Source organism: Scomber japonicus, chromosome 15 (genome assembly GCF_027409825.1).
Source record: "Scomber japonicus isolate fScoJap1 chromosome 15, fScoJap1.pri, whole genome shotgun sequence".
In the NCBI taxonomy this organism is placed as follows: Eukaryota; Metazoa; Chordata; class Actinopteri; order Scombriformes; family Scombridae; genus Scomber; species Scomber japonicus.
In genome coordinates, this window is record NC_070592.1 from 26,312,981 (window position 1) to 26,326,480 (window position 13,500).

The 13,500-nt window shown below is 39.8% G+C and overlaps 1 protein-coding gene across 1 annotated transcript in view; it reads right to left on the reverse strand.

Annotated features, from left to right (window-relative positions):
- ptprua (protein tyrosine phosphatase receptor type Ua) overlaps nt 1-13,500 on the reverse strand; it is a 209,479-nt gene that overhangs the window by 73,324 nt on the left and 122,655 nt on the right. Inside the window, exons 6-8 of the mRNA XM_053334996.1 lie at nt 12,760-12,931; nt 11,115-11,408; nt 1,850-2,170 (exon numbers count right to left, since the gene is read on the reverse strand). Of these exons, the coding sequence (XP_053190971.1) occupies nt 1,850-2,170; nt 11,115-11,408; nt 12,760-12,931 (787 nt within the window). The remainder of the gene's footprint in view (nt 1-1,849; nt 2,171-11,114; nt 11,409-12,759; nt 12,932-13,500) is intronic.

Genomic DNA, 13,500 nt, shown 5'->3' on the forward strand with positions numbered 1-13,500 from the left:
CGAGAATGCCTCTGAGTGGCATTCAATTACGTTGAGGAGTCTTGCTTATTCTACATAACAATAAGCATTTGAAGTTATCTACTTCCACTCTGGGGAATTTGCATTAGAATGTGCCTAATCTGCTGATGTATACAGGAAAACATTAAACGGATGACATGGTCTGAGTTTTTTGTGGGTTGTTCAAATGAAAACGCCCACTCAGCCGTTAGCAGAAGGCAAAGACAGAGTGCTGATGCCCATGATGATAAGCTATTATTAGTACTATTATGGCTATTAATATTGTTTTTATTGTGTTTAGTGTATGTTATTCAGTTATTATTGTATTGTAACTTGGGTTTTGAAAGGTGCTATAGAAAAAAAGCTTATTATTAGTAGTAGTAATAGTAGTAGTAATTTAGATATTATTATAAGATTGATTATAATATATTGTAATATAATTTGATTATAATATAATTATATATAAGATTATTATTTGGTAACAAGATTCATTTTCGTCTCTTAGATTAAGTTCAACTACTGAATCTTTTTTTCATTTCTACCATTATTTCATGTTCAGACCATACACAGACATACAATTAACAAATATGTTCACCTACATGTTCTCTTTTCTTTTTATTCTCACTTTCTCTTTTTTTATTCATCATTATTATTTACTAATTCATTTTATTTATTCGTTTGCATACTCATGGATCTATCTTTTAATGTGTTTTATTCTTTTTATGTTTTATCCTCCCTTCATCCCATCCATATTGGAATTATGGGACCACCTTGGACTGGACCCCCGTGGGCTGGAGGATTTGGAGGGGCTTGAGGTGGCTCGACTGCTTTGGGATAGCTTGAAGTCGGAGGACCTGATCCCTGCTAAGCCCCTCTCAAAATAGAAAGCTGCTGTGCTAAAGGGGACCTGACCCCCCCCCCAAACCAGCCTCCTCTTTTGAGCCTGGTGTTTGGCCTAAAGCAGACAAGAGCAAAGACAGCAAGGAAGAGAAGAAGAGGAAAATTAAGACATTAAGAATGAATTAAAAAAAGGGAAAAAAGGGAATGGAAAAGAAGTAAATACAGTCAAAATTCTGTCCTGATCCAGCTGTCCTGACCTGACCGACTGCAGATCCAACCCAGCACCTCTTTGTCCTTAGAGCCAAACCAGAGATGCCCTCCAAGAGCAATTTAGCTATGGTATTTGTTCTCTCTTTTTCCCTTTCTTCCTTCTGTTGGTTAATACCATCTCCCCCTTAGCTTTCTCTCTCTCTCCCCTCTATATATTTCACATATAAAGCCCACGCATAAGAAAACCTAAGCTGAACATCCCTTTTTTTTTGCTTGCCTGTTATATGGAACACATGCATTCAAACCAACACCAAATAAACCCGAAACAAAAAAAATAAAATGGACCCGCCATTTAACACACAGATGAGCAACATCATTTTACAATTTTGCTTCCAGCCATGGCCCAAGCTGATTAATGTTCCACTGGTCTCCATTTGAAAGGCTGATCTTCCATTTAGCTACGCTGATCCAGCTTATTTTGTGAGTCAATATTTGCAGGGGTTTTTTGTTTTTTTTGCTGGTACTGGATGACTAAAGGCATGGATGTGTGAAAGCAGTGCACAATAATTATCTGAGCATGAAGAGGCATGGACAAAAAACTAAAAATCAAGATGTTCTGAAGGCAGAGCTGAGTGACTGTGACAATAAACAGCTTCATTGCATATATAAACAACATCCCTGTTCTCCATAATGATGTTCCAGTTGCACAGAGGTAACAATTCCATTAAATCTATAATAATATAAATCTATTCTAGCATGAAATCCTTGCATGTTTTCATCCAGTTGTCGAAAATAAACTCACTGTCTTCCTCAGTCTGGAAGGTGACTTCTCTGCTCTCCTTCTTGCCCTCTGGATTGGCCAGCGCCAGTCGGATGTGGACCGATCGGAAGGGCGGTAGGTCTCTGAGGGTGAAGTGAGAGGTGTTGCGTTCCACGGACAGGCACTCTCTGACTGTGGCGTTGTTCCCTCCGCTGCCCCCTGTTGGCATGGAGTAGCGGTAGCACAGGGACAAGGTGTATGTATGACAGCGGGTGAGGTTGTAGCCCAGGGGCTCCCACTGAAGGGCCAGCTGCCGAGGCTGGATCTCTGCGGCCGTAAGACCCCTCAAGGCACGCATGGGCTCTGAGAGGGACAGGAAGCAGAAATCATATCAATTAAGTGCAAATAGTGAGGTCATAAGTAGCATTATTAGTAGGACTGTCCAACACTGTATGGACGAAGGTCACTGATAGACTTTTCTTTCTCAGTTAACCATGTAAGAAAGTATGTATCCTCAGAATGTACATTTGTCTATTATTATTAGACAGATAGTTGCATAGAGACTTGGCTACAAGGGCGCTCCAATTGAATGTACATTTTAAGGAATGTACTTTAATACAGCACATTGTGAAAAGTGTAAGCAATAGTGTAAGAACAGTCTAAGAAAATGTGTTCTCTGAAGGATTACTTGCCACAAAATGACACAATCTCTGTGTTGTAATGCATTAACCACATTGGTTATACCACATTTTAAAACTGTGTATTTTATGATTGACTAAGATATGTTTGAATATCCCCATGAAGCTAGTAATTAGACATTGAGCTGTAATTATTGCCACAAATGCTGTTGCTAAGACCAATAGATAACTTCTATGCACAAGTTATTTATGCAGTATACAGTATGGGCTATGGCATTATGATTAAAATGATTAGAAACACTAATTAAACAGCCAACTGCTCCTGCTGGAAATGAGAATGATGAAAGTGAACCAACAAGAGATTGCACCAAAATAATTAAGTTGCAGGTTTTAAAACCAAAATGAAGGCCTAAAAGATGCAAAAACACCCTGTAGAACTGCAGAGAGAGATGGTGATAATTATCGTTGGGGTCATCTCTACAAATGAGCCCTTTCACATTAAACATAGTTATTTAATCCATGGCTTACGTAAAAATGTTGATTTGTACCTTTTTAATTTCAAGTACTTTTCTTTTTACATGTAAATATGGGCTTTCAGGAAAGAACCATATAATCGTCAACAAAATTATAAAGGTGTTATAGGCAGACGTCATACAAATTGATAGTCAGAAGTTCAGAGAAGGAATTGTTGACCCACTACATGGAGTTCAGGTGTTGAAGTAAAAAGGAGCAGGAGATTGATAGGTGGATCGGTGGGGTGCATTTGTTTAAGTGTTGCACAGGTCTGTTGATGGGGATTTACCCATCGATTTACTCTCCAACCATCCTCTACAGTCATGAGCTTTGACTGAAAGAATGAGTTCACACACACAAGCAGCCACAGCTAGTATCTTTTTTAGGGTATCACACCTTCATCCTGATGGGCAGCATGATGATGAGGATTTCCTTAAATCCACAAGGATTAGGGAGTAACCAAAGCTGGAGCACATTGAGGTGGTTCGGACTTCTAATCAGAATGCTTCCCCGTGGAGGTATTCTGAGTTTGTCCAATTGGGAGGAACCCAAGGGCACACCCCAGAGCATGCTGGAGGGTCCACATATCCCATCCAGCCTGAGAAAGCCTTGGGGTCCCCCAAAAGGACATGACTAGGGGGATGGATGTCTGGCTACTTTGCTGCCACTATGGATGTTGATGTGCAGAAGAAAATTCGATAGATGGATGGTAAAACCAGGTCTGCTTCTAGTTAGAGGGGATGGGATTATGTTTTCTCTTACAGCACAATTTATGATTTATGCTGACAAGATGAATGTTTTTATACCTAAAAATCGTATCCAGTATAGCTTAAAGAGGAATACTGGTGGGGAAAAGGAGACAGCAACAGTTGCAGCTGATTTTACAGACTTGCACAAGGGGGTCACAGAGGGGTGAAACAATGAAATAAAACTGCTTGAAGAAGTACCTTACTACACAGCTTCATACTGTACATACCCCATCTGTCCTAAAAAGAACTGGGTTCAGGGTAAGACCACAGCTCTAGCAGAGAACCACATGTGCACAGATGAAACTTAATTACTGCTGCCATGTGTGAATGCTGTGATTGTAGATCTCCATGTTCCTGTCATGCAACATGTCCAGTTCCAAGCACACAGGGTTTATTTCTGTCTCGTAGCATGGCCTGGATCTCCAAGTGTACCACTGTGAGATAAACCAAGAGGAGGGCAATGCCTTCAGCATGGTATGCCCTGGCAGTGCAGAGCTGCACACTACTGAGAGGTTAGGCAGGGGAAGCAATGGCCACAGCCATCCTACTTCACTAAACATAGATCAGAGGCTGCTCTGCAGATGAATTAAGCAATGTCAAGAAGGAGACATCAGTTCTCAGGGGACAGAGACATAACGGAGAGGGAAAAGTTCTGAGCGTCCTTGCTGATTTGAAAGATGTTTGCTCTTCCCAAAAGGGTGAAAGATACACATAAGTTGAACTTATTTGTGTTTTGACAGCTGATACTGATAAAACCTTCCCATGGGATAATATCAATCAATCACACAGTAAAGATTTAAATTTAAACAAATGTATCGTCCCTGTCAGGTTATAGCTGCATGAGAATAATATATATATAGCATTGTTTGGATGAAGCTTGCTGCAAAGTGGACCAGAATGCATTTTGCACCAACTAGCAGCAATGATGAACATTTTGGGCCTTGCTAAAAGCTGTGATAATATTTACTGTGGCACATATATATGTATATAATATGTCACTTAATTAAAGTCAAAGCACGAATAAATGTGTTCTGAGTTTGTCACACCACAGAGAAATGGCAAATGTGAACGGATGAATGAAAAACATCAACATTATTATTTAAAATTAGGTTTCAAAATTGTAAAAAAAACAAAAAAAAAACAGTATTCTCCGCTCTGAAATGCTGGTAGTGTGTCTGTTGGTGGCATTGAAACAACACGCCAGCTCATCATCTGTAACTTAGTGACTAGTTAACATGCAATCCATCACCAAGGATCATTATGTTAAATTGTCATTTTTTAAATGGAGCTTGGTGTTACAGTAAACATCAGATTTGTATTATAGCTACAATACAGATCAAGTAAAACATTTAGTGCATGTTTCTATCACTGAGGTTACTTTTCTGTGAGAAAAAGTGGATGTGGATCTTTGAGCTGAGCTGCTGCTGTAAGCAGGTACGCTGCTGTCTCAATTGCAGAATAATGGTACTGTGTCTGCCCGTCCTGGGAAGTTTGTACTCTCAAGTCAAACTTACCAAGACTAAACTTGCAATTACCAAGTCTGAACTTGGCATACTTGGTGAGAAATTAAAAACCTCTAGAATTCTAGCCATTTACCAGGTTTTGACCTAGTTTTATTTAACACCATCAACCCGACGTAGTAGTCTGATCCTGCTCAAAACCGGTCTAGCACCAGAGGCTCACTGACTGAATGTTCAGTATCTGCTCAAGACACCATTAGTCATCATTACAACAGCACCGCAGCAGCTCTGTCCTGTCCTCTCCACCCGCCAGTCCTCCACCAGTCCTGCCCCAAACTGACATTGAGCTTGATTAGCCCAATCAGAGGGATTAGCTGCAGGCAGAGGCAGTGAAGAAGGGAAAGGGAGGCTGGACACGAGCTGAGCAAGGGGAGAGAGAAAGATGAATGAGGGAGAGTCCCTATGGGTTTCCGCATTTCATCTCATCATCTTCATCTTTAACAGCTGCCTCAGTGAGTCGCCACTGAGGCCTGTCCCTCCTGCCAGGAGCTATGTTGGAATGATGATGGACTATCAGTACACACCCTTATACTTACCACTGAAACCACATGGGGCTTGGACTGCTGACAGGTGTCAATATCTTGAAATTTAATCTCTAGCATTTCAATTCTGTTGATGCTCTGTAGCTTGGTGATAGTATAACCCGATAAACTGTAACCTCTGCTGTAGTGACTCTCAATGTGTATCAAAGTATATATAACCTGGCAAAAAGAACTCAACTTTCAATTATCCTTGACATGCATTTGATACATCTTTCCCAGTAAGCATCTCCTATGGTACACATCTTTAAAGACCTTTGGAATGTACAGTAGATGTGGTAGAAACTGATGCACGGCCTGACACCCAACCATCTCTCATTATAAGATGAAAGACAAAAAAATCGTAATGTTATCCCAACTACAAACTGATGTTAAACAGATGGTTTATAATACAGATGGTATAACTGAGGGTGCATTGTGAAAACACTACCATTGCCGCCAAAGTGCAAAGTCACACCCCACCTGGCATTTGAAAGACAGCTGTTGCAGTTACCTGAGTGTGACTGGGTCTCTGGAAGTAAAACCATTCTGTTTTTCAGGTACGTCAAGGATAATTCTAGTTCTGCTTTATTCTAACTTTCAGTAGTAGGTAGGTAGCAGTCAAACAAACCAACAGTTCAGCCGAATGATCTAAACCTCTTCATTTTGGAGGTAAAACCATAAGTAAGCTCACCTGATGTCATTAGTAATCTTTAATTGCATAATATGTTTTAATATCATATTAAAACATACTGTTTATGATTTTAGGTAAAGATGCCTCTGGAAGAACCTCATTGATATACAGTACCAGTCAAAAATTTGGACACACATTCCCATTCATTTGAATGAGAAAGTGGGTCCAAACATTTGACTGGTACTGTATATGTCAAGAAGAAAAGGAAGGAGGAGGGAATCGAAAATACATGGATACACTAGTTAACAGCTTTCAGGAGGTAGTTTGGTAGTTTTAGTAATTCCAAGTTTATAAAGCTGGGGTGTACAGACACACATATCAAGTCATAATAATAATGCCATAAGGGTGACATAGTGTAGAGGAGGTCCATTAATTTGACATTGGATGACTTATATTTTTGGACATGGTATACAGCAATCTAGACCGCCTCGAGGAGGATGAGGAGCAGGAGGAGGCAGAGCAAGAGCATTCAGAGGAGAATAAGGGAGAAATGACTGCAACTGCAGCTACTGCAGCTCTGCGGCCTACTGCTAAGGCACTCAAACAAGAGGCAAGGGAGCAGCAGCCTGCAAGGAAGCATGAGGAGAGAGATGACCTCCATTTGTTTCTCATGAGCCTGGATCCGGCCATGAGAAGTCTGACTCTAGACAGGCAGACATGGCTCATTGTTAAGATGCAGTCGATGCTCAGTGAGGCAGAGTTTGGAGCTTCATATTCACAGCAGCAGCATGTCCGCTCACATTGTGTACAGCTGTGATGTGTTTGTGTATTTATGTATAATACATATACAATATTTTAATTCTGATGTTACTTTGATGTGAGTGTTGATACCTTTGTTGCTCTTGTTTTTATTGTACATGTTCCTTAAAAAAATAAAATCCCTACAATTACTTTAGCATCTTGTCATTTTTGTAGCTGAAAAGCAAACTAGAAACTATGTTTTAAATAACTAGTGCACAAACAAAGAAGAACTACTTAACCTTGATATTTAACAATGTATATCTTCAAATACAATTTAAGGCACGGTGCCTTATTTTGTATGCGAGGGTGCACATTATTTAGATTTGACATATGCAGTTTTCCTTTCATTGCAACATTTTGGTAACTGTTTTCTCCTTTTGTAATCTTTGCCTGCTGAGTCAACTTACCATGCTTTGTACCCTACATATTAGATCAATATTATGTATAATAATTTAAAAAGACATTGGCAAGGCCAGGCAAGGCAAGGCAGCTTTATTTATGTAGCGCATTTCATACCCAATGGCAACTCAATGGGCTTTACATAACACAAACATTTATATTACATACATTGGGTATATTAATTGTATTTATTTGAACCACTAAGAGTTTAATTTGATCTTCAATAATTGAACAATTGTACAATTTAAACATTAAAGACTATAACTAAATTAATATTTAGAAGTTCAGTAGAGAAGCTGTTGCAAATTCATGTGTCTGTTGCAAATGACTATTGCTGCAGTGAGAATAGTTCCAATATGACATATTTGCAGGCAAGTACTTCGTATTTTCATGTCTTCTATTCGTCATGTCCCCAAAGTGTACTTGTCTTTAAAAGTGACTGTTTAGGGTTTGAGAATATGACTCCGCCTAGTGGTGGAATAATGTAACCAACACAAGGACACTGAGAGGTACCTCAGTATGCTTGAAGCAAACTAGGTGGACAATGTTTACTAATATTTTGAATATCTGGTCGCCTTGATCCTCATAGACCTATGAGGATTCATTCATTCATGACAATTCAACAATTACCTGTAATAGTTGAATTGTCTATGAATTCAATCATATGCTTCACCGAATGAGTAATGTAACTATCATGAAAGGTAATGTCGCAAATGGTCATAATGTGGCTGATTCACTGTTTTCTCATTGTGCAGTTATCATACTGTTAGTGCTGATCTGAGAGTCTATTTTGGAAAGTTAGCAGCCTCATCCCAAACTCCAACATTGGAATAGGGGGCTGCAAGCACTGAGAAGCTGAGGTCTTGAATGGACTGAGACCAATCACATGCCACCAATTTTCACCATGGTTTTTCCAACAAACATTAGCATGAAAACTAAGATACATGGATGGCATACCTGCATTCATATTAAGGTTGCTTTCACACTAATATTAAACACTGGGGAGGTAATCTAATAGACACATCATTGATTTAGCATCTGAACTAGCCAGTATCTATATGGTTGGCCAATGCTCACGATGACCCCATAGGATTGCAATCCTCTGCACCAGTAAGTAGGAAATGTCACGCTCAACGACTGTTGGAAAAGAAGATCTTCTCCACTAAAAGTAACAGCCTTCTATGACACATTACGAAGACAAATTCATCCAGAGTTTTGTGTCACAGGGCCTCTGTCGACTGCTGCTTTCTCCCTGGGGATAAAGCTTCAGATCCGAGCAATGGGAGTTGACAGGAGGTGGGCGATGTGGAAGACACTGACGAGAGCGGATCAAAGAGTGTGGCAGGTGACAGGGACGTCATGGCGTGTACTTAACAGAACAGTGGGGTGCCTTTTTCACCCAGATGAGCAGCACTGTGGCTAAAACACAGATAAGTGGTAGCAAGAGAACCCTTCTCTCTGCTTTGAAAATGAGAACACTGGCTCTTGAACTAAACTTCTGTCTACAGCTGGGTTCAGACCACTCATTAACCCTAAAGGCATGGTGCCTCAATAATGAATCCTCATGCATCCGCTGCTGTTTTCCACACAACTCCCACAATTATTGTCTTGCATGTAAATGACTGTAGATGAAAGCACACCTTGATTCTACATATAAATAGGCTTTTATTAAGTGTAAGCCTCAGATGTATAGAAAGCATCAGTTGACTTCTAAGCCACAATGAAAACAAGCACACCTTTTGTTCTTAGTGGCTGCGGGCAAACTTCTAGGTGGTACATTGTATTTTACAACAGTCTGATCCAGCTGCAGCTCAGAACTTCAAGCATCGGAGCAGAAACAGACTCTGAAGACAGCGTTTTCTCTTTCCATGAACTGCAGGAGCAAGCAGCTGGTCCTCTGTTGTTTTCTGCTGATGGTACAAGTCTTCTGTGTGCAGTCTGCAGTCTTGGTGTCACATTAAATGATTAAAAAGACCCTTTCAAAACACCCATTCTATGATATTTTATAAAAAGCCTTATTGTTATATAATGACTACTTTATTGAAAAGATGTAGCAACATGTCAAAAAGAGAAAATAATTGATTAGCGCTTTAAAAGATGAATCCATTAGTTGAATAGTCAACCAACTATTAAGCATTCCCTTTATTCTAGAGGGTGTAGTGCCAGCTCCTTCAGTAAACTCTCTAAAAAAAGACAGGATAGATTCTGGTCAAAAAAGGACATTTTATATAATTATAAAGTTGATTTATGACTGTTGATTTAATGCATGTGGCATTGTCACTAAATCCAAGCTTGACATGCCATACATTGTTATATTTGGAAAAAGTTAGGGCAACTTAGAAATGTCACCACTTATCATGACTTTGTATGGCACTGTGTTGCAGGTTCAATGTAACTTATACCTAATTTGGAATAGTTTTTTTGTCTTTACATGCAAATGTTTTCCAACATATCTGTACATGAATGGATGGGTGTGTGTGTAGGTGATAGTGCTCTAGGTATGTACAATGAAAAAACATATTGGTGGGAGATTCTAAATAATAAAAAAAAAGTCACTCCTAATGTTTTATCTTTCTTATGCCTTCTTGGATTATATATATTTTGAGTTTAAGCACTGCTCTGGGTGATGCAAATCGTTGATTATGTTTCCATGAAGTCAGTGAGTGGCGTGGGCTTTACCTTGAGGGCCTGTTTCTCGCCTATATGTCCTAACATTTTAGCAAATCTTCCCCATGATAAGTCACGCTGCATTAGTTACTGCCTGGACTATAACTGCAGTTGACAACAGGCAGCAATCACCTGAATTACTCTTGATACTGAACACAATGTCTAAACATGATGATTATGACGCAAGATCTGAGCCATCATTGGAAAAAGTCGTGCTAAATCAAGTCACAGTGAATGATGTCAGTGGGCTTTGTCTTCAGTGAGTTTGAGAGTCATTTATCAAGCAAAAACAACAAATATTCACAATTTATTTTTAAATGTGAGAATTGCTGCTTTTTTTCTGTTTTATTGTGTTGTAAAATGATCTTTTGGGTTTTGAACCATTGGTCAACAAAACAAGCAAATTAACTTGGGCTTCGAGAAATTGTGATGGGTATTTTTTTCAACTTTCTGACACTTTATAGACTAAATGATTAAGTAATCAGGGAAATAGATAAAACGGATCAATCAGTAATGAAAATAATTACCAATTTCAGTTCCAATTAGGCCTTCATGACATTTCAACAAATTCAAGTTGCAGCAGTACTGATATGTATTAGAGGCAGTCTTGTGTGGATGAAGACTGGTGGCAGAAATACTCTCTGTGATTGAGTCAAACCTTAGTGTATGGTGGAACTTGGTATAGATAAAAGTAAAAGTATAGGTTAATTAGACTCCTCTATTCCTGCCTTTTTTACTGGGATTTAATCCAAAAAATATTGCATTTTAAATCCCGCCCACTGACATTAATCCCAACCAATTAGATTATTTCTGGAGATCTCTATGGTACTGTAGATCTGTAGAATTGTGAAGGATTAGCAAGACTTACCTGCACACTTTGTCCTGCTGATCAGAGGGGGTCCAGGTGCTCCGGTGCCCCCTTCCCCAGGCCGGGTGAGCAGGACACTGATGCGGTACTCTGTGTCTGGCTCTAGATGCCAAACTTTGTAGGTGAGTGAGCCAACACCATGAGTCTCCGTCCACGTGGACTGACTGGCACGGTACTGGATTTCCCGCCGGATGACCGGTCCATCCCCAACAATTGAGTTAGTGTTGAGCTGGATGATCAGATAGGTTGGGCCTGCCCGCAAGAGCTGAGGTGGGGCAATTGGTGTGGGGGGCACTGCAAAAGGGAGTTACATACTGCATTTAAATGTATAATCAAATTAAAAATGAAGTCATTGCTTGCCATTGTTTAGGAATGATGTTACTTTGAAACAACGAGAGAGAATCTATCCTTGGAAACATTCTTGAAAAGCAGTTAATCATTGCCCTTTTCAGCAAAGAAGAGCCGAGTCATGCAAGCAGAGGAGAATTTAAGAATTTCTGTCAAGGGTTTTTCTCTTTTTTTGTTTTGCAGTTTCAATAACATTATTTCTGCTCTGTTAGAGCATTGAGTCATAAAAATCTTTTAATCACATCAGGACTACGAGAAAGGGAGAGGGGGAGAGAGAAAAAGAGAGAGTGAAGAAAGGGAGAGAGAGACTCTTCAATGCTGCAAATTCTTAATAGTCACTCTAATGATGCTGAATAAGAGCTTATTTGCATGAATAATTGCATAACTAATTCTGTCCTCTCTGAAAAAAATGAAATCAGCCTTGATGGATAATATGACCCTTATCAACCCAGCACACATCATATTAATTCATCACATGATGATGATGTGTGTTAAGAAACGTGTGTGTGGACAGAAGGAAGTCTGATGACTGATCATTAAACAGTGACTACACCTGTCTGCAGTGTGTTTTATGATGTGACTTGTTGAGATATGAAAGATGAATTGTGAGTGTGTTTTTTAAAGTAACATTTCGGTAAAAATAAACTTTGTTGCTTTCTTTTTGGGAGTGAGATGAGAATAACTGTGAGTCAAGCACATAGTTAACTGTTAGCCTAGCTTAGCATAAAGAGAACAGTTCCAACACCTAATTCCCACTAAAACCATAAACTGTTTTCACATTTCTTTTTATGTATGAGTTAGACATATGAAATGTGCTTAATTTGTGTTGATAGGTGTATTTATGTTTTACTTTGGACAAAGCCAGACTAGCTGTTCTACCTTGCTGCCAGTGTTTATGCTAAGCTAGACTAACCAGATTCTGAATCCAACATTGTACCTGGCCTGAATATAAATTAAGATTGGTTTAAGATAGGGTTGTCTTATGTAGCCTAAATGTTGTGTAGCTTTTTAGCGACTTATAAGCATATAGTTAGTTTTAGTTTAGAGAGAAGAGAACTCTCCTTCTCTTGGTGAAAATGATCAAAAAAAGAACAATGAAACACTAGCCTTTCAATGTTGGAAAGGGTCTAGGATGAAGTAAGGAATTTTTCTAGTCCTGAATTCTGATATACCTGGTTTTGTTTTGTGTTGCTTTCTATTTATTAGGTAGATACTGTGTGACAGTGCTGCACTGAGTAATGAGTAAAGAAAGTAAGAGTAAAATGTAAAATAATGTAATCACTTAAATCTAGCATACCTCTGACGATGAGTTCACCAAAGTTGGAGATAGTGGCGCCCTTGGAGGACAGGGTGATGCAGCGGTAGAGGTCCTGCTCTCCACGCTGCGCCTCCACCTGGAAAGTGGCCATCAAGCGTTTGTGGCTCAGCCGTGACAGCAAAGGTGCGCTCAGCAGCATGCCGTTTCTCCGCTGACAGCCAGACAAAAAAAAACACACACAGAGAGAAATCAGCCATGAACGCGACCATCCAACCGCATGTGTTTACCTGAAGTCTATTCAAGTGATTAAATACGAGTGGCGGGCTGAGAAGCCGACAGGAAAACAAAGGAGAGATGAAATTAGCTACATAGGAGGGCAAGGTAATAAATACGTGATGGATGTCACTGGTAAGAATAGTGTTTTCGCTTGTGAGCCAGGTGACACAGGCCTCCAGGGTGTGTTGTTTTCAGCACGGGGGGGCTCGAAACTGACATCTCCTCATCTCTCCGCCATGCTAATGTGTCAGCGCTCCAGGCGTGCTGGCAATTGGCTCAACTAGTGGAACAGGAAATCAGAGGCCAACAACACTCGGAAAGAGCCGTTCCAGGTGCGGGCTGCAATATATGCAGCTCTCTCGCACAATATAAGCAGATTATTATGTAAGCCTGTCGCCTGCTCATGCTTTTCATAAGTAAGTGAGTTTGACATCCGTATTCTGGAATTGGTTTAGCAGGATAGGAGGAAAAAATGCAGTGCTGTTAGAAAATGTGAAATTAGAT